Genomic DNA, 22,669 nt, shown 5'->3' on the forward strand with positions numbered 1-22,669 from the left:
ATGGTTTGTGAGTTTGAGCCCTGCATTGGGCTCTGTGCTGACAGTGTGGAAGCTGCTGGGATTCTCTTTCCTTCTATCTCTGCCCTTTCCCTGCTCACACTGTCTCCATCTTACTCAACATAAATGAGTAAACTTAAATCTCTTAAACAATCCTTCCTACTAGTCCCGTAAAAAATAGTTAAAGTTATGTTTAATATATTGACCCAATATATACCAAAGTTAATATTTGAACATAGAAGATCCATGACATGGATCTTATATACTCAATATAAAAATTAAGATATTTTACCTTTTTTGGTACAAAGTTTCAAAATCTCGTGTATGTTTTGCACTTACTGCAGGCCACGGCATTTCAAGAGTAAAAAGCTGCGTTTGGCTAGTTCTAGGGCAGTTCTAGGTAGGGTCTATTTTCAATTTTCTTCTCCCTTAAGTCTCTGGAACTGTGATGAGAACAATCTATCATGTGAATTCCTAGCACTTATTGTTAGTACTTCTCATTATTATGTGTCTCCCCGTCATTATTTACTTTGTGATACATTTGTCTTGTCTCATAAACTAACCTGTAAATTCTTTTAAGTCTGGGACCATGGGCTGATCCAATCTCAAGGATGGAAATAACTTTAATAAAACCAGAAACGAATTCTACTCTTGATGTATGGCTCACCTGCATCTAGTGCCTATGAAATAAATCTTGGCATCTAATTAAAGTCAAATCCAGTGGTTGATGCATCCACACATCCTAAGGCAGACAATTTCTCTGAGTAGGGCTAGACGGGAATCTTCTTTTCAGGGTCTGAAATCTGTTTCTCTCAAGTCTGCTTCTCTTGAGGCCATATAAAACAAACTGATGTCACATGATAAGTCTTTATTTGGAGATCATCCTGGTAGCTTTCGCCTTCTATGAGCATGTTCCCAAGTTCAACCAGTATTTTTTTATTTGTCACATTTTGGGGTTCTCTTTGTCACAGCTCTCTTCTGAAATAATTCCAACTTTTCTGAGGTTTTTCTTTTTCTTTTTTTAACGTGCTCGATCTAGACTGAACACAGAACTCCAGTTATGGCTTGGCCAGTGAAGAATTAACTGCATCGCTATTGGTTGCCTCTTTATAAAACACAGTTCCGCTAGGCATCAAGACGCATTCGTTATGAGAACTGTGGGACGGAAGAGTTAAGGAGCCACAACACATTAAGTCTTGTCATTTTCACATGCCTGACGTTTAGTCTAGAACTGTATACGCATACACCAGGCAGTTCTTGAGGTTAATTTTACTTGATATTGTCTTCCTGTCTTTGCAAATGAGCCAGGGAATCTTCAGACATTTTGTTTTCGGTGTGGGCTGTCCGACCTTAGGACGGGCTAGGAGAGATAACTTTTAAGAGAACTAAGCTGAGGAGTAAGAAAGCGTAAGGAAAGTGGACCTGAGGCCAGGTAAGCGTATATAAGGTGTCCAGCAGCCGGGAGCTCTGGCTGGTGAAGAAGATGGTTCTTCACTTATCCGGTTCTTCATTCATATTGCTCTTCCGTCTTTATCTTTAGAGGAATTAATACTTCTTTGTCTTCATCTTAGGGAGAAGAATCGAGGAAAAGATGCAGCCAACTGAAAAACTGCAAGGAAAGGCTCTGAAGTGGTGAGCTAGAGGCTGCACGCCTGGCCCTGCAAGAACACCCGACCACGGAGTCCTAGGAACGCGCGCGTCCGCGCCGGAGCCCGTTTGGGGGCGCGCCCTCGGCGCCGGCCCGGTCTTTCTCGAAGCTCTTCGGGCAGGAGGCGGGGCGGCGGCGCGCACGCGGACGGGGTGGGGCAGGAGGGAGCCGACGTGCCGACGTTGGCGCCGCTGCCGGGCGGGTGACATGTAGATCCGCGCCTGTCCCGCCCCCTCCCTCCTCGCCGGGTTAGTAGGTGTGTATGGTGGTCGCGGCACTGTACTCTTAGTGGGAGCGACCCCGGCGAGCCTAGGTTGAGGTGCGGAGGAAGGCACAGCGGTGCAGCTGCCCACTGGCATCTTCAGCTCTCTCCGCTCCCCAGCCGGCCTGGGAAGTAAAAATGAAAACGAAAGGGAGGGAAGCGCGGAGGTAGGAGCTGACCGAGTGATGGGAAGCGCGTGAGCTGGGGCCGAAAGGTGAGGAGATGGAGCCGGAGGTGGGAAGGGGGAGGGCTGGTGGCGGGAGGCAGGGACTAAGGGGCGAACGGCGCCACGGGACGGCCCCCTCGGGTCTCGGAGGCAAGCCACGAGCTGTCATCCCCCGCTCGGGGCCTGAAGTCGCTTCCCTGGTTTCCGACAGTCTCGTCCCACTCTTGGAGTTTGTAGGTGAGGGTGGTGATCAAAAAATCAGCCCCAGCCGCATAGTGTCCAGGTGTTAGAACACTACGTGACGACCAGATGGGGTGATTTTTCTTTCCTGTACGTAATTTGTTTTTATTAGTTTCCACACACCCCCCCCTCCAGCGTTACAAAGCCGTGGTAACTTTTTCGTTTACCTCATATAGCTTTTTGAGAGAAAAATCTGCTTTATAGTTTTTACCTTCACCCTGTAAAGTAAATAGTCTGGGTAGGGTGTTGACCATGGTGAATTGTGGGTGAATTTAGCAATCGACGAGTCTAGAATGTCCATTTTTAAATAAGTAAATGTGTGTGTGCGCGCGCGTGAGGGACGTGTTGTGGGTACGTGGGCAGTTGTATTAAGTCTTTCAATCCTAAATTAACTTATTCATTGAATGCAGTGTCTTCATGTAATTTGCTATTCCTTGGTTTAAAAGAAGCATACATAATTTTAGCGTTAGCTAAAAGTTTGATGTGAATGGTATCACTAGTTGGAGTGACTATGTTTTCTTTTTATAAGTAAGGTTAGATTGAATAGCCGGTGTATCCATCACTAGATTTGATGTTTCATGGATTGAAATATATTTTGTCATTTTTAGAGTGTTGTGAAAAGTTAAGAATTCAGCTTTATATTCTACTCTGCATTGAACTTCTGTTCATACATCTTTTATTTTTAATGATGGTTATAATAATAGCCTCACCTAAGAAAAGTGCTCTTAGAGATGCCAGTTAAGCGTCGGTTCGGCAACCTTATTTGAACGAATTAATTTTTCATGATTTAGCCTTCTTGATCCCTGCTGAACAGTTTTTATCATTTCATTCATTCATGTCTTCATATGTGCCAGGCACTGTGCTAGGCCTGGGAAATCAAGAGAGATACATTGTGATTTGGAACTTTCTATACAAAGTTTAGTAGAGGATCTTAACTAGGATTCCTCTTCATGTTGTAGATCTCGAGTGGACCAAAATAAGGCTTTTCATGAGAATAAGTTACTGTCAGTGTTTATATGTGACTGGCATCTAAGGAGGAGCAGATTATCGTCCTGGAATGGCAAGATTTGATTTTCCTTTGATCAAAATGAGAGTATGCATGCCAAAGTTTTTGCCAGTTAAGGAGTAATTTTTTTTCTTTTTGCAAAGCTGGCTTAAATACAAAGTTCACAATTGGAAATCAGTTCCAAGTTGAAAAGAAAGACTTTATTTTTCCAGTTTTTACATTGGCCACATCGGATCTTCTATGTGTTAGTGACTTGTAATTCATAAGAATTCTGCACACAAAGCATATTCATCAGAAACATGTATGGTACTTATTGACAAGTAAATGTTTTGTCCCATAGTACTTTCTCTGGGGACTTAGTTAGTGTAAGTCCCTTCAGTGCAATGTATGTCTTTGTATAAATATGGCAAAGTTTTCAACTTCGAGAGGATATCTACCTGAAATTGAAATTTTAACATTTATGGAAAGAAAAAATGCATAATTACAAAGGAGGAAAGGATAAGGTATCTTATGTGTTTAGTAATTGTGAAAAGGTGGGCTATGTGTCTCTTATTTATACTGTAAAGGTTTTTAAAGTATCTTTTTTCTTGTTTTTTTTTCTTTTATCTTTTGCCTAGTATAATGCCCAGCTTATAGTACATTTTTGTATAAATGTTTATTCATTCAACATGTATTATGTCATTTAAGTCCTCACTTGGCATAAAAATGATGAGTAAGTATGTTTGAGTATGTCTGATGGTTGTTCAGTTTCGTTTTTCTGCTGTTATGACAATCAGTTTTACAGGTTGTCTTAACTTATTTCTGAAACTCTAACTCTGTTATTCAAATTTAATGCAGTTCAGTCCATATTTGAATATTTTTAATTTAATCAGACCATTCAACCTGGAAGTAGCTTAAAAAGTCATTTTGAAGCCCCTCTTTATTTTGTTAATAAGAAAGTTGATACCCAGAGAAGTTAGCTGGTTTTTTATCATCAAACAAAAATTGACACCTGAACTCAGTTCTCATTATTTTTATTTTACTTTCTTCCTACTATGTCATTTTGCCTCATTATTACTTCAATAGACTAACTCTTGGGGACCTTTGCAAATTAAGATAGTCCCATTTTATCTTTCTGGTTTAGGAGTTTGGGGCTTGTCTACCTCCATTTCTGTAATTCACTCTTCAAAGAGAATTGTTAGGAAGTGCATTTTTATTGAAAGGTTGAAGCTAACTTGGAACATAAGGGTGGAATTTAGAAGAGGTACATAATTTAAAAACACAGTAAAGTGTAATTTTTGGTAACTGTAAACATTCTCAGACTATGTTTTAATAAGATAATTGGTGAGAAATGTTTATATTTGAAGGAGATAAAGTTCACACATAGTTATTTAATAACTAAATCAAAGATTCTCAACCTTACTGAATCACGGTTTCTGGGGATGATGTCGAGAAATGTCTATTTTCAAGTAACTCCCCAGTGATTCCAATACAACCAGTTCATATCGCAGAATTCTACATTAAACCATATGAATTCAAAAGCCTCTTAATTTTTTGTTCTGTCCTATTAAAGCAGAACTTCAAAAGAAGGGAAGGATTTAGTCTCAGGATTATGGAGTAGTCAGAGAGGCAGTTTTTAATGTTTCCCAGCATTGTTAAACACTTGCTAGTCATTTTGAAATTAAATTAGTGACTAGCAAGTTACTAAGTTGTGTGTAGCGAAGAAACATTGTTTAAGGAGTGAAGGAAGCTTTGCAAAATATTAGCACTGGCTGTACTCTGGAAGTGGGGAGGCAAGGGATAACCTAAAGATTACTTCTGGAAAAAGTCAGAAATTAATGCACTGAGTATATATATATATATATATGGATATATATATCAACGAATAAATATTTATTGAGTTCCTTGGTATAGGCTAAGAATCATGCAAGATAGGGGGGAAAAGTAAAACATACCCTACTGTAGTCTTGGAAATGATTGTCAAGATGCTGGCTTTGTGAGACTGTTCAGTGAATTGACTTGAGGCAAGGAAAAGTACTAATGCCAGTGAGTGCTGCCTTGGTCATCTTGAAGTAAAGCAAAGTAGAGGCTTTGTCACTGATTTAAAAAGTGAAAAAGACTTAGGATACCAAGTATCCTAAGTCTCTGGCATTAGCTTGGAAAAGAAATTAGTTATTGCGGAGTTTGCAAAATGACTGATTTAACTCCAGTTTTTCAGAGCTCTCTCTTTGTATTTATTAGAAATAGAACTCTGGAAGAACATTGTTGGAATTCTAAATCCAGTGGACATTTTGCCATATTTCGTGATAGCATTTGACATGGTTGACCTTACCTCTTTCTTAAAACTCTTTGCTTTGTTTCAGAAGCCCCACATTCTGGTGTTTCCTTGGCCTTTTTTGGCCTCCTACTGTTCAGAATTTCCTTTGTAGAGCTTTTCCACCCATTTATTCTTTAAAGGCTTCTGTTCTTCCACCTTCTGTCGTCGTCTTAGTCTATGCAGACAGATCCTTAGGTGGTTTTTGTCTATTCCTATTGTATTCCTGATAATTTTCATATTTATATCCTGAAAACAGACTTCAGTCCTGAACTCTTCACCTGAGTATTCAATCCCTACTGACCATTTCTACTTGAATGTCATACAGACATCTCAGACTCAACTTGAGATTGACTCATGATATTACTATAATTACTATGAACTTTTCAGTTCAGTTCAGTATTAATTGTACCATGAACCCGATCTATAATTGTGGAAGTCAGTCTTGGACATTGCACCCCCTCCCATCCACTATTCCTCCTCTACCACAAACACAGATAATTAGAGTAAGCCAAATAGATTTGACTGAAACGCTTGGATTCATCCACTTTCTCTAAATCACTACTACTGTTTCAGTTTAGTAACCTTTAAAGTCTTCGTCTTTTATCTGGATTACTGCTCCCCTGGTATCTTTCTGCTTCTGGTCCTGTCTTTTTGTGATCTATTCACTTTACTGCAGTTGTAGCAACCTTTATTAAACACAGCTCGAGTCAAAACTCTCTTGGAGATTTCTTTTACTGTCAGAATGATTTCTAAACAGCATGACTTAAAAGGCCCTTCATGACCTGATTCCTTTTCCTCCAGCTCCATTTCTTGTCACATTATTCCTTGACCACTACACTCCGATCATCTTTTTGTTCCTTGAACGTGAAGTATTCTTACTCTCTATGTTGCCCTCTTTCCTTGGCTAACTCTTCATCCTTCAAGTGTCAGTATAAGAAACCTGATTCTTTTTTCCCACCTCCTCTCTTGCTAGGCTAGGTGTACCTGCTCTGTGTTCCAGTAAAACTCCTTACCGTCCCCTTTTAAAATAAAAGTTATTTTGTATCGAGATAGCTTGTTTAATCAGCCTGTCTTCATCACTGGACTGTGAGCTTCACAAGGATAGGTACCAGGTAGGTACCAGATTGATTTTGCTCACCATAGTCTATCTAGCTTGGATATAATAGAAATGCTAGTTAAGAAATTAGGTGCGTGAAAGTTCTTCTACTATGGTTTTCCTTCTGAGCTCACTCTTACTCTAGGTTTTCTAGCAACTGTCAACTTTTACCTTTTTTGTTTTAAACTTTTTTAGCATGAGATTTAGAAAATACCCAAATATTAATTTCAGAATTAAATTTCTGCATGTATAAGTTCTTGAGTTCTTTGAGAAGAATGGCATCATGAGTTGAATAAATCATGTTAGTTTTTATTTCTTTTTCTTTTTTTTTAATGTTTTATTTATTTCTGAGAGAGAGAGAGAGACAGCATGAGCAGGGAGAGGTCAGAGAGAGAGGGAGACACAGAATCTGAAGCAGGCTCCAGGCTCTGAGCTAGCTGTCAGCACAGAGCCTGACGCGCGGCTCGAACCCACGATCTTGTGAGATCATGACCTGAGCCAAAGAAGTCAGACACTCAACCGACTGAGCCACTCAGGCACCCAAGATTTTATTTCTTCTGGTTGTGAGAAAACTTACTAGTTTGTAAAATATCTCAAGGACTAAAATAAATGAATCATAATTTATATGAAAAATATTTTTGAGGTCTTGAAATAAAGATGATATAAACATTAAAATATATATATATACATATTTCTTACATACAATATATGTGTGTATATATGTGTATATCCATATGTATATATATTATATATATATATACATATATTTACAAAACGTGTGTATGTATCCAGATCTATAAAAACTGCCCTTTTTTTTTGTGGTCTCTTTAACCTCCCTTTATCCTGTCAGTTCATCCATCCAGACATTATACAAATACTTATTGAGAATCTGCTTTGCCCCAAACGCTATTTTAGGTGATATGGATACTGCACTGAACAAAACAAAGTTCCCACCCGCATGGGGCTCATATTCTGTTGGGTGAAGTTGACAAAAAACACAACCAACATGTGACATGTGTTAAGTACCATGAAGAAAAGTGAGTTGGATGCAAGAGAAGGATCAAGGAAGGGGTGCTATAAGGTGGTTAGAGGAGGCTTTTCTAGTAAAGAGACATTTGAGCAATGACCTGAGGAGGTGAAGGAGCTACCTATGTGGCATGTGGGAGAGGACTGCTCATGCAGGGGAATCTACTTGTTACAGTTTACATCACTGGGAGGAAGGCGAATGTGGATGCCCCAACATAAGCAAGGAGGAGAGTTATCGGAGATTGAATCAAAACAGGAGAAAGCCAAGTTCTTTAAGCATTTTGAAGTTTACCCAGAGATATGGGAAACCTTTGGAGGGTTTTGAGCAGAGGGGAGCCACAAATGTTACCTGTTTGGGGGAAGAATCATTCTTGTTTAGGTGTGGAAACTAGATTGTTGGAGAGTAAGGATGAAAACAGGGAGACTTAGATAGGCAATTGTAATAGTCTAGGGAAGAGAGAGTAATGGTGAGAAATGGTCAGATTCTGAATATATTTTGAAGGTAGAGTTGGGAGAATTTGCTTGAATTGAATGGAGTAAAGTATAACCACAAGTTTTTTTTTGTCCTGAGCAACAGGCAGAATGGAGTTATTTATTCAAGTGAAGTGACCACAAGAGATTTGCAGCAGATCAATTTTGACATTTGTAAGTTTAAATTAACCTATTAGACATCCAAATGGAGATGTGGACGAGGTAGTGGGTATGCAGATCTGGAGTACAGGTGAGATAAGAGAATGGAGATAAAAATTTGGAATTAGGTTATAAATGATACTTAAAGCCTTGAGACTGAATGGGATCACCTAAACGGGATCTCCAGTGTAGCTGGAGAATGAAGTCTGAGCTCTGATCTTGTGACACAGTAATGTTTAAAGGATAGGAAGACGAGGAGGAACCAACATGACAAAAACGTGCCAGTATTGTTGGAGAAAAAACCAGAGTTACCAGGGTCCTAAATGCCAAGTGAAGCAACTGTGTCTAGAAGGGTTGGGTCAAAAACTGACAAGGATTAAAAAATAGGACAGAGAAGTAACATTGAATTTGACAATGTTGAGGTTATCCGTGACATTAATAGCTCTTTTGGTGGAACAGTGGAAGTAACAGTGGAGGTTAGTTTGATTGGAGTGGCATTTTTATTGTAGATAAGCGAAAAAGAAGGGTATTAATGGAAGAGGGCTGTGGAGTCGGTAGAGGTTTTTAATTATGGGAGCTCCCATCACATACATTGAGGCTTCGGAAATGATCAAAAAGAGGAAAAAATATTAGGGAACAATTTCACTCCAGCAGTTTTACCACTGTATATCTACTGAATAAATTTTTCTTGAATGAACTAATGAATGGATAAAACTGTTTTCAACAGATGCTATATATTTTTATCAGTGCTGAATAAAAAGTGGGAGAAAAGACAGTTTGGTTAACACCTTTTTTTCCCCCAGATGATTGCGAAAATTGATTAGATTTCAGTCTTCCTTAATTAGATTACCATCTTGAAGTTTACTTTTTCACCCTGGTGAGTCCTGTGTTTCTCAAGTTTTTGTAGCTGCCTTTACAAATGATCTACAATTTAGGTGTGTTGCTGCAGTGGGCTTGTATAACCTTTTACATCGTTTTATTCCCTTTAAACTTTTAAAAAGTTTATTTCAAAAATTTGGAGACCTATTGTGAACTATTACTTTAAATGCCGTTAAAGCATATCGTGGGTGGGGATATTAAACAAGCACCTAGACGCTCAGTGTTTATGTTCAGTCTCATAAACCTGAGAATTTTTAGATCGTGTTTTCAGAACCTACAATTTGCCATTCAGTTTGATGCTTTTACAACTGTTGTCTCTCTTATTAGCCTCCTGTGTTTATTGAAACTTAATTAAAACTTTTAATTATGGAATATTTCAAGAATATGTGCAATTTCAAAAAATAATGTAATAATCGCTAATATAGTTGCCATGCAGATTTAACATGCAGATTTAACATTATTTTTTACCTTATTTGCTTCAGATCTTTCTCTTTTAAAAAATGCTGCTATTGGGCACCTGGGTGACTCAGCTGGTTAAGTGGCTGACTTCAGCTCAGGTTATGATCTCACAGTTCATGGGTTTGAGCCCCATGTTGGGCTATGCACTGACAGTGCGGATTCTGCTTCAGATTCTAGGACTGACTCTCTCTCTCTCTCTCTCTCTCTCTCTCAAAAGTAAATAAAAGAAACACAAAAAGCAAACAACCTTCTGCTATTTACAGGATATAAACTGGGGCGTAATGAGGGGGTTGATGTAAAGAAATGGGACTGATTAACTTGGTGAAGAGAAGACGAAGTAGATGGTCAGTATGCTTACCTATCTGAAAAAAAAATGCTTAAATTTGATAACTTAAGTGTATATAGTTTTTTTTCTTTTTTAATTAAAAAAAACTTTTTTTTTTTTTTTTGAGAGAGAGAGATGGATGGGGGGAGGGGCAGAGCCGAGACACAGATCAGAAATAGGTTCCAGGGTCTGAGCTGTCTGCACAGAGCCCGAAGTGGGTCTCCAATCCAAGAACCGAGAGATCATGACCTGAGCTGAAGTTGGACACTTAACCAACTGAGGCACCCAGGCAACCCTAAATAGTTTTTTTTAAAAGTATGTTTACAATCAGAAAGCAACACCTAATACTCAGTAATCAATTATTTTATGGTCTATACTTCTGTGGAGATTTTTATAAAACATTGAAAAACATCATGTTCAAACTATACAGCTATCATTTTTATTAAAAAGTCAGCAGATATCATGATTTCCCTAGTGTCTTCACTGTAAAAATTATTAACCAGCAATCTTTAGAGAAGTGATTACATTACTATTTAAAAATTTAAGACCACATGCTATGATTTTTAAAGCATCAGAGGGTGAATTTTATGTTTCTAATGCATTTTGAAGCCTGGTGTTTCTTTAAGTAATTAGATTTTTCAAAGGATGGGGGTATCATTGTGAAAACCTGGTTTTCCTCTCAATTGTAGTATATATAATTTATTGCTAAGAAAGTGGTTTAGAAGTTAGAATATAAAAAGGTATGAGAACTAATGGCCTTGACCCTTTCAAACATTTTTTTCAGTTTTGGAAGCTGTGAGTAGCAGAGGATGAAGTCTAACAGGGAAGTTATGGTTCAACTCAAAATAAGGGACAGAGGAAAACATTCTTGTAGTCTGTATTTGTTAGGGCACATTTCTGACATAAAAGAAAGTGGAAGAGAATGCCCTGTTTGTTGTTGTTGTTTCAACTCAAAATAAGGGACAGAGGAAAACATTCCTGTAGACCATATTTGTTAAGGTGCATTTCTGACATAACAGAAAGTGGAAGAGAATGCCCTGTTGTTGTTGTTTGTTTGTTTGTTTTAATCATCAGTAGTTAAGTTTTTATTCGTAAATACTGAAACAAACAATTCAGACCGAATGTTAAATAATGGCAATGGCAATACATTTTTTCAGAAAGATTAAATAAAGCATATATATTAAATGCAGTGTAGTAACACCATAGAATTTTTACTATGTATTTGTTCTAATTCATAATACCCAATGTGTTAGTAATTTGCTCTTCTGTTTTTATATTTTTTACCATATAAATTCATTTGAGTCCTGTTAGTATTTTCCTCTATTTGAGAAAGAGAGGTATTGGGTGTGTGCCAACTTCTTTTATATAATGTCAGTGTTAGGGCCATTTAAGGATATCCTCTACTATGCACAAAACAATAATAAATAAAGATTAAAGTCACCATACGCTTTGATAAATTTTTGGATCTGGAGTGGATAACCCTAGTTGTTTGCATGTAAAAACTTGAGTCAGATTTTCAAAAGGAGCTCATATTCAGAAATGTAATTGTGCTCCCTATAATTGTGATGCAGACGAACAAGTATAAGGTCAGCAAAATTCTATCTCTAAACAGCTAAGCCTGGTTCTAGACCATCACTAGAGTTGTGGTTTGGTGAATTCAGGTCTTATTAAGGGACAGACATAAATTCTTTGTGTCTGTCTTCCAGAAGCCCATAGATTAGAGTGGAATGAAATTCTGCCTTTCTTAAATAATCTGAACCAAGACCTTTTGACTGCTGTTTTTCTGTTCCATGTGTTCTCTGGAGTGATATGTACTTGTTTGGTATTTGTGGGGTGTTCTTTCAGAATATTCTTCTTGTTCTTAACCAGTGCTGATATGTTATTCAAGACACTTGTTTTTGCAAGGCTTTAAATAAAAGCTTTCCTTATTCTTAAAAGGTAAAATTAATATAATTATGGGGATCTCCTATAATATTAAGATTATTTAGTTTATAGTTATGAGCATAATTAGGCCCATTCCTTCTAGGGTGGGAAACCTGTGTTTAATGTACGTAATTAGTTGGGGGAGTTAAATTAGAGTACGGACCTTATATAAATTTCATTTTTAATAAACCACTATCTATGTTTTATATAAAAATATATATTATTGATCTTATGCATATATATGTATTTATTTTTCCTTTGCTTTCTCTGTTCTATATGCTCCAAGTGTGATTTCTAATTTGATTGGAAGCTGTTGAAAGAACACACTTAGTATGTTGTGTGCCACCATGTCTTTTCTCCAGACTTGGAACATACCAATTTCTTCAGATGAGCCAGGTGAAAAAGTTAGTTTGTGGGGCGCCTGGGTGGCTTAGTCGGTTGAGCATCCGACTTTCGCTTAGGTCATGATCTCGCGGTTCATGGGTTCGAGCCCCGCGTCGAGCTCTGTGCTGACTACCAGCTCAGAGCCTGGAACCTGTTTCAGAGTCTGTGACTCCCTCTCTCTCTGACCCTCCCCTGCTCACGCTGTCTCTCTCTCTCTCTCCTAGAAATAAATAAAAAAAAAATTTAAAAAAAAGTTGGTTTGTGTTTAATGACAATGATATATATATTTTTAAAAAAAGAAATATAGTTTTCAAATATTGGAGTCATGCAATGCATCAAGATGCTCATGGTTTGAGATGCATGTGGTGATTGAAACAGATGGATGAAGGGAATTTCCTGTTTCTGTTGCTTATCCCCCATTCACTCTGGAGCAGCTAGCTATTCAGTATGTGAAATAGTGGACAGAATCTCTAGTATTATTGTTTTGGTCTGTCTGTACCTTTTATTTGGCCTGTCTTATATGGTTGATTCAAATAAGTAAATATGTCTATGATGTGACTCTATTAACTAATTGATGGCAGTAGTGTGCAAGTAAAGAATAAAAGGCAAAGATCTGTTTTAGAATGTACTGTGAAAAAGTACCCCCTTTTGAAGTGGCGTAATAGAGGATTATATGTATATATGTAATGTGTCTATGAAGGCTGGTTGTCTGAATTCTGATCTTGACTGTGTTTTTTTTTTTTTTTACAACTCACTTTTTAGAAGTAAAATGTAAATACTCCAGTTGATTTTTCAAGGTTTGGCTTGTGTGCATATAATTCTATTTTAGGTATTGAAATCTTAAATTCTACTTTTTACTACATTCACAACCTACTCCCATCATTCCAGTGCCTTTATCCTTCACCTACATTATGTCACTCTGACTTTTTTTCTCCTCTAATAATTCCCTAGTATCTCTGATTGGCAACAACTAATTGCTGACTTTACATTCATTAGGAAATACAGTTTGGCTGTTTTGGAGATTTTGTTATTTGTTTATAATGAAAATTGCAGTAACTGTATTTTCCTAAAATTACTGTCAAGCAGTAAATTTACACCCCATTAGAGTTTAGAAACAGATTTAAAATAAAGGATCTTAAAACTTTCTTTGTGGTACTTCAGAAGAGTGTGTACTAGTGGTTATTGGTCAGTATCAGTGGTTATTGGTCAGTATCATTTCACAAAGGGAAATATATTACTGTCAGATATTTTTTCTTTCCTATTTGAATGTTTGGTTTTAATCTTTAAATTATATGCTAAGGTATTAGTATTTATTATTAAAGGGATTTTTTATTTGCCATTTAGTAGGTAACACTAAATGTGGAATAAAACTGCTACATAGTTATCTTAATGTATATTTGCTGTAGTCTTATAAATCAGAAATTTTTTTTTTTTAAATGTTTTATTTATTTCTAGGAGAGAGAGAGAGACAGCGTGAGCAGGGGAGGGTCAGAGAGAGAGGGAGTCACAGACTGAAACAGGTTCCAGGCTCGGAGCTGGCAGTCAGCACAGAGCCCGACGCGGGGCTCGAACCCACGAACCGCGAGATCATGACCTAAGCGAAAGTCGGACGCTTAACCAACTAAGCCACCCAGGCGCCCCTATAAATCAGAAATTTTAACCATAAACATTATGGTATGTCTTTAAGACCTACAACTTGAATGTTTTTTCCTTTTGTTCAGACCTCAAATCCAGAACATAATTATTCTTATCATTTAGGTACCACTGTCCTCCTACTGCCCTTGTGTTATCAAACTTTAACCCTGGATTATACTAACCTTTTGTTCCTTTGCCAGATTGTTGCCACTCTAAATTTGTGTTTTTCCAGTATAAACTGAGTATTCATTACTACCTGAAAAATCTTTTTATGGTTCATTAATCAGTTTTCTATCTTATCGTTGATGTGAGGTCATACTTTTGCCTCTGTCTTCAAAATTTTTTTCTCATTTTTGAATAGTTTCAGCAGATCTCAAAGAAAATAAGTAAATTTGGTAGAACTCCCTTTCACCACCTTTTTGGCTCCCCGTTCATTTCTGCTTCACCATGTTAGAAACTTATCTGCACTTCCATGCATCCTTCCCTCCATCCTCTTCCTTATAGCGTGTCTTTTCTCTAGACCCATACTTTTATTCTCATTCTCTCCCTATTTTTTCAGAGACTCTACTCCCTTAGTCATAGCTTTTCTTTTGATTATTTAATCTTTCCCTCTCTCTCTACTGGCTCTCCCCTGATTATGGAATTTTACTCAGCTCTGTCCTGTATTTTCGAAAACTCTTGACCCCATGTGTTTTACTATTTCTTGTCCTTTCTTCTTTTCTTCTGGCCCAGGTTCCTTGAAAAACTAGCTTGTACCCATTTTATTTCCTCAGTTTCTCCCTTTCATTTATCCTTCAACCCGGTGAAATTTGCCTTCTCCCCCAGTTTTTTTGGAACCTATGTATGCTATAGTCATCTAAAATCTGAGAATGTCCAAGTACTGTGAACTCTGTAACAACATTTGGAATATTCTGTTCTCTTGTGATAACACTTTCTTCACAAGACAGTTGTTTGCTGATCTCTTTCTTAGGACTCTGTTCTTGCCCTACTACTGTCTACTCTCAGGTTTTTAGGGGTTCATGTGGATGGGTTTCATGGCATTCAGGTGCTTCTGAAATGAAGTACAAAATATTTATATGTGTGTATGTCTGTTTTCTGAAGGAGAGGGTCCACAGTTTTATTTATATTGGACTTAAAGGAATATGTTCACTGATGGTTTTAACCCCCTTGAAGTGATAACACTAAATTCCCTATTTTTAGCCCAGACCTCTGATAGGGCATCCAAAACTGTTTATGCCACTTGATGGCACATGAGCAAAACTTTGGAAAGCAGAATTAATCAGTCATCTTTCCTCTTCCAGTATGCTATCTACACATCCGTGTGCCACTATTCTTTCTCTCCTAAACCAGAAATGTCGGTGTCCTGCTCCTTTCCTCTTCATCTTCACAGCCTATCCCACCCATCCTGTCTCTTAAATATAAGTATCTCGTAAGTCCATGTTTTTCTTCTTTTCCTTGCCTCAGTTCCACCCTCTTTATCTTTCATCTAGTTTATTGTAATAAAAAACTTGCTAACTGGTTTGACCCTACTTTTAATCTGTTCACCAGACTTAAATCTGAGTTAGTTTTCTACAGTATATTAAATTTCTTTCCATGACTGTCAGGATAAAAAGTGCTTAAATTGAGGGGCACCTAGGTGGCTCAGTCAGGTAAGTGTCCAACTCTTGATTTTGGCTCAGATCATGATCTCATGGTTTGTGAGTTCAAGCCCTACATTGGGATCTGTCTCTCTTCCCTCACACTTTCCCCCTGCTTGTGCACTGCGTGTGCACTCTCTTTCTCAAAGTAATAAACTTTATTTAAAAAAGTGCTTAATGGGGCGCCTGGATGGCTTAGTCGGTTAAGCGTCCGACTTTTGCTTGGGTCATGATTTTGCGGTTCGTGGGTTCGAGCCCCGTGTCGGGCTCTGTGCTGACTGCCAGCTCGGAGCCTGGAGCCTGTTTCAGAGTCTGTGTCTCCCTCTCTCTCTGACCCTCCCCTGCTCACACAATCTCTATCTCTCTCTCCTAGAAATAAATAAAAATAAGTAAATAAAAAAAAAAATAAAAAAAAAATAAAAAAGTGCTTAAATTGAGACATGGTGTTAGATCTCTGCTTACATCTTTATTTGTCATGAGTGTCCAGTTGTACATTATATAACTTTTCAAATTTTTATTTATTATTTTTTAAAGTGTATTTATTTTGAGAGTCAGCCTGTGCAAGCCTGTGTTGGGGAAGGGGCGGAGAAAGAGGGAGAGAAAATCCCAAGCAGTCTCCCTGCTGTCTGCTCAGAGCCCCATGCAGGGCTCAAACTAATGAAGCAAGATATCATGACCTGAGCCAAAATCAAGAGTGAGATGCTTAACCCACTGAACACCCAGGTGCCCCTATATAGATTTTTTTTAAACACAGTAAGTCTATTATTTTAGTTTTCTCCTTCATATCTTTACCTTTTTTTCCTCTACCAGGCCAACTCATTCATGTCCTGCAAATCTCAACTTGCGGCTTTATCTACCTTCCTTCCTACTCTCTTAGATGTTCCACCTCTGTCTTCCTACAGTTATATCTGCATAATTATTATAGCTCTTCTTAATCATACTGTAAACTTGTTATTCAGGGCAAGTGTAGTCATAACCCAAAATGGTTTTCTTTTCTTCTTTTTTTAATCTTTAGAGCCTCATAGTGTGTCTAACGTATAGTAAGTGATCTGTAGATATTTGCTGATTAAATAACCAAAAATGTGAAATTTGTTTTCTCATTTTGACCTTTATACATTTCTGATACCCTTAAGTGTTAGTAATATTTTTACTGGTACAGAGTCCAGTGAGTTTTGAACAGAGTTCTGTAAATCTTATTTATACCCAGTGTCTAACACAGTTCCTGGTAAATAGGAGAAACTCAAATATTTGTGAATAAATGATTTACAGATGATCATGAGCAAATGAGCTATTACATTTTTAAAGTGTTAGTACTCAACCTGAGGAAGCAAAAACATAAAAAACAAATTAGAAAATCAAGTACTTCATTTTCTTGACAAGTATAATTAATATTGATCAACTTGATGAGATCTCAAGGAGCTGTAAAGTTTCCTGTTAGTGTAGTGTGTAACAGCAGTGTGACCTCATTACCAGGCCCTACTGTTAGATCTCTTCTTAGAGATTGGGGTGTTATTTTTTTTGTTAGAATTTGTTAGGTTTATGAATTAGACTTTATCCATTTTTATTTTTATGCCCTGCTGTTTTTAGAGAGGGACAGAGGATTCAGGAGATTACCATCATTACCAAATGATAGAAATAATAGTCCCAAATACCTCATTTATTCATAAAATATGCCAGAGGCAGGATATTACATGTATCACATCTTTTATTATGGTGTTGCATTTTGAAAGCACTAACTTGTGTGGTAAAAGACAGGTTCTGAGGCAGAATATATTCATTTTACTGTCAGCATATTTCTTTAAAGACTTCTGGGTTAATGTCAATCATTATGAATAGAATGGCTGTCATTACAGTCCCTTAACCTAGATAGAGAAATTAAATCTCAGTACTCGAAGTCATTGTTGTATGCCTTATTTCTTCTGCATAGTTAATAGTAACTATGTTCCATCCTTGGGAGAATTGAGAAAAGTCACTCAATTCACTTTGGGTAAGACTTAATTCTCTCACAGATTGCAGTTGAGAAAGCTTCTTCCTTAGGAGGCATATTATGCATCTAAGCTCAGGTCACTGAATTCTTAGTAGGTGGAGACCCTTTGATCACTATTGATTTGAGACAAAATTTAATGGTGATTTAAGAATAAAAGATAAAGGGTGCCTGGATGGCTCAGTTGTTCATGATCTCACTGTTCATGAGTTTGAGCCCCGTGTCTGGCTCTGTGCTGACAGCTCAGAGCCTGGAGCCTTGCTTTGGATTCTGTGCCTCCCTCTCTCTGCTCCTCCTCTGCTTGACTCTGACTCACTCTCACAAATAAACATTAAAAAAAAAAAAAAAGAATAAAAGAGAATATCCCTATGATAGATAGTTCTCAAAGTATGTTCCTTGACCTGAACTTGTTGGAGAATGTAAAATTTGTGTGCTGCATCTCAGTGACATCTTATCTACTGAATCAGAAAATTGGGGGTGAGAAGTAGAGTGATGTGGCCCAGTTTGAGATGTCCCCTGCCCTAGGTGACTTTGATGCATACTGAAGTCTGAGAATCTCTGTTCCATGCAGTCTGTTGACTCTTGCTTTAATTTCTTCTTTCAAACGCCCCACATAATATTTACTCAGTGTTAAAAAAAATCTGGATGTGATCCTGAATCATCTCCTAAATACATTCCCAATAAGTAGTTGAAATTCAAAGTCAGCTAGCTAGGGTGTTTATTTGCAAATTGGGTCATTTTACATTTGTGATTAAAATTGTTCAGTATGATATAGGGCATCCAACCATTTCTTCCCTAGCCATTTTCATACCATTTCCTTATTGATTTGCAATGCAATCATTTGTTTTTTTAATTTATATTTTTTGTTTCCGATTTCTAATCTAATTGTATTTTACTCAGAAAATATGACATATATATTAGAGGTCAGCAAACTCATTTAGTCACCCTGAGCCCAATAATAGTTTTGTACTCTTTAAGTGTTTAAAACAAAAACTCCAAAATATGTGACAAAGACTGTGTGGCTTCCCAAATCTAAAATATTTACTCTCTCTGCAGGAAAAATTTGTTAAACCCTAATCTATATGATACTTACTCTTTGAAATTTGTTGAGATTTGCTTTATGACTTAATATATGCATAGACTGTTTTAAACTTTTATAAAGGAACTTGTGAAGAATATATATTTTCTAATCATTAGGTACAGATTTCTGTATATGTTCATTAAATTAAACTTACTAATTTCAGTGCTCACCTCTCCTATATAACTTCACTGAATTTTTTTGGACATTGGTTTGACCTATCAATAATCAAATATTACACTTTCACTTTGATGTTGGACTTCCCTCACTTTCTTCTGGAGTTCTATTTGCTCTAATTTATTTTGATGTTCTTTCAGCAGGGCATGCAAATTGAAAATTTTTTTCTTCTTAGATATAATTTTTATTATTATATGGAGAGGTTGTTTTTTCTTTTAATCCTTAATATCTTTTGTTTTAAAGTCTGTTTGGTGTGATACACTATTTTTGGTAAAGCCACTAGCTACTTTTGCTTCTTATTTATAGGAGGATCTTATTCCATCTAACTTTTCTCTGTTCTGTGATTTAGGTGTAACTCTAAGGTTCACTTGATTGCTGTTTAGTAATTCTGTCAGTCATTTGAGTGTTAAGTTTTATTCACTTACACTTATTGTGAATATTGATATATTTGGACTTTTTCCTCTTTGTCCTTCTCAATCTATACTTTTTGATAGCATACCGGGTTATTTCTTCAGATTTTTATTCCAGGTCAGCACTTTCTCTTTAGCTGTATTTAATTTATTTTTTAACCCATCCATTGATTGTTAATTAACAAATATATATTTTTATTTCTAAAAGTTATATTTCTAAATTTGCCTCATCATTTCTTATTTTATTCTTCACTATTTTATAAATTCTCTCTTATTTGGTTAAACATATCAGTTATTTTATATATAATTATTCTGACAGAAGACTCAGATTTTTTCCAAGTATTAAATTTTGTGATAACTTCAAGGATATAAACAATCAAGAATAAAAGCAGAATCAGGGTGTGGTTTGAAATATTGTATATGGCCTCCCTGGTTCTTTCCTTCTCACATGTTCTTTGGCCCAAAATAAGTCCCTTAATTGAGGTTTGTGGGACATTTCATACTGTGGAAAGTATCTAGATTATAAAACACCTGTATTTCATACTCAGGATTGGAGGCCTGTCCTTGGGAATCTGTAGAAACTCATTTTGAAGAGATGTTGTAGTAGTACCCACAAACAAGTATTTTTGTGTTCTTTTTCCTTTCTTCAGCCATAGCTAATGTGTTATTTAAAAACTTCATTAGTAGCAAAAGTGTCAGGAGAGTTTTTCAACATTGGTGGCAATTACTTTTTAACTAATTGATTTTTCTTTTCTCTTGTACAGGTCAATTTGTTGAGTTTGATAACCTCTCCAGCCTCCTCCCAACAGTTAAATATCGTCTTGTTTTGTTTCAGTTTCAGGTTTCTCCTTGTATGGATCACTGATTGAGTAATAGATGGCTTTACCTCGTCTCACAGGAGCTTTGCGCTCCTTTTCAAATGTCACCAAGCAAGATAATTATAATGAAGAAGTGGCTGACTTAAAGGTAAACATTTTAGATGGAAAACATAATAAATGGAGAATGTGAGCAAATATTTGACATTCTTTTTCTCAGTTCTGTGTGCTTAAAGTGGAGAAGGATGGGCATTCTCCTGTTTCCTATGAGAATACTTAAAGACCTATGACTGTTGTCAGAGAGAATACTCAGAACTATGATATTGAGTTCTTTGTTAATTTTTGTTGCCAAGTTTCTGCCAGAGTTTTTTTGTTTGTTTTGTTTTCTTTTTTTCTTTCTTTCTTTCTTTCTTTTTTTTTTTTTCTTTTGTAATTTAATCCAGTAATTTACCTCTGGATAATCTGAGTGAGTTTATGGTGGGTTTCTGGTAAAATTCTTATCAAATGGACCAATAATGTCTTTATCAGAACATGGGAAATAAGCATATTAATGTCTTAAAATCAGTACCTGGTCTCATAATTGACTTCTCTCTGGTCCTTGAATAGTTGTGGACTTTATAGTCCTGAAGGTATATAAACTATATATACGAACAAGTGAGCTATTTAATACATATATGAAAGAGCTGACCCTATATTTATTCTTTTTTAAAGAAAAAACAACAGCCACTTTGCTATTTATTTGACTCTGTTGCAGAATATTAACATTGTGTTCTAATAGGAAGGAATTGTATTGCTTAAGTCCTTATCGAGTTACAATTAATACCTTCACTTAAAGATTGATAGTAGGAAGAGAATATTTGTTAACAGTTTAGATAGGTTTTTTTTCTCTGTGATATAGTTTTGCTACAGAGAACAGTTGACCTTCTTTACAATGGGAGCTGTTTTGCATTTCCATGACAATTAAAATAAAGGATATAGTCTATACAATTAATATTACTGTCTTAAACCTGAATTGTTTTCTCACCTCCCCTAATTAGGACCCTTTTTATAAATTACTTTATATTAGAGATACAGCAAGATTTTAAAATTTGGAAATGGATAAAGACTACATGTCATTTCTTTTATTCTTGTAGTCTTTTAATAAGTTTGTTTGTTTGTTTATTTTGAGAGAGAGACACAGAGCATGAGCAGGGGAGGGGCAGAAAGAGAAGAGAGACACAGAATCCAAAGCAGGCTCCAGGCTCTGAGCTGTCTGCACAGAGCCTGATGTGGGGCTTGAATTCATGTACCGCAGGATCATAATCTGAGCTGAAGTCGGACACTTTACCGACTGAGCCACTCAGGGGCCCCTATACTTGCAGTCTTTTAAACACTTTCTTTCTTTTTTCTGAGGAAAGAAAGTGACAGATCTAATGAACCTCATTTTAATATAACTTTTTCTCTTGAGATATATCCAACAATAAGAAGAAATGAAAAAATATGAAGAACCTTTGTGTACCTATGACCCATTGAAACAACTTAATTCAATTTATGGCCAGTGTTGTTTTTTTTTTAAAGTTTATTTACTTATTTATTTTCATAATCTCCATACCCAGGGTCAGGCCCAAACTCTTGACCCTAAGATCAAGAATTGCATGCTCTTCTCACTGAAACAGCCAGGTGCCTCTATGGCCAATCTTATTTCTATATTTGTCCATATTCTTTCCCCTACACCTAGATTAATCAGCATTAATTAACATTTTAACTTGGAAAACTGAGGCAGGGAAGTAAAAATGAAATGCAATATCACCAGTACCACCAAAATGAAAATCACAGTCTTCTGTCTGACCCACTACTTTTTCATTTGGTCAGAGGTCTTCATGAGGTTTAATCCTTGGGTCAAGACCACTGGTATATAGTAAAATTTTTATTGCTTTCTGTGGTAGTTCTTGAGAATGGAAATTATAGCCTTAAGAAAAGAGTATGTATAGATAAGAATCTCCTCCATGGGTGACTCACTTGGTTGGGTGTCCAGCTCTTGGTTTTGGCTTAGGTCATGATCTTGTGGTTCATGGGTTTCAACCCCACATTGGGCCCCATACTGACTGTGTAGAGCCTGCTTATAATTCTCCCTTTCTGTCTGCCACTCCCCTGCTCTTGCACACTCTCTTTCTCTCTCTCCAAATAAATAAATGAACTTTAAAAAAAATGATTAAATAAAGAATCTCCTGGATGCCTAACCTGTTTTAGGATCATACTTAGGAAAACATACTTAGGAATATATTGAACCCACTGTAGGAATCTAGTCGTATACAGTATGGTCTAAGCTGTGTTAAAAACAAGCAGAAAATGGAAAAGAGGCATGTGGGATATTACCAAGTGTTATTATCTGGATGTTGGACTTTTTCCATCAGTTTTTTCTTTCTTTCTTTTTTTTTTTTTTCTTCAAGTAGACTCAAGCCCAATATGGGGCTTGATTGAACTCATGACTCTGAGATCAGCGGTCGATGCTCTTCCGACTGAGCCATCCAGGCTCAGACTATGTTGTATAATATAATGCAAATTATATGTGATAAGTGATGGCTTTGAGGAAACCTTTAATCAGTTTCTCTGTGTT

The 22,669-nt window shown here is 36.7% G+C and overlaps 1 protein-coding gene across 1 annotated transcript in view; it reads left to right on the plus strand.

The window, feature by feature from the left end:
• The first annotated feature begins 1,883 nt into the window (after nucleotides 1-1,883).
• ASCC3 (activating signal cointegrator 1 complex subunit 3) overlaps nucleotides 1,884-22,669 on the plus strand; it is a 332,522-nt gene continuing 311,736 nt past the window's right edge. Inside the window, exons 1-2 of the mRNA XM_039218367.1 lie at nucleotides 1,884-2,121; nucleotides 20,094-20,224. Of these exons, the coding sequence (XP_039074298.1) occupies nucleotides 20,135-20,224 (90 nt within the window). The 5' untranslated portion in view covers nucleotides 1,884-2,121; nucleotides 20,094-20,134. The remainder of the gene's footprint in view (nucleotides 2,122-20,093; nucleotides 20,225-22,669) is intronic.

The sequence above is a fragment of the Hyaena hyaena genome, unplaced genomic scaffold (genome assembly GCF_003009895.1).
Source record: "Hyaena hyaena isolate Hyena2069 unplaced genomic scaffold, ASM300989v1 scaffold_750, whole genome shotgun sequence".
Lineage (NCBI taxonomy): Eukaryota > Metazoa > Chordata > Mammalia > Carnivora > Hyaenidae > Hyaena > Hyaena hyaena.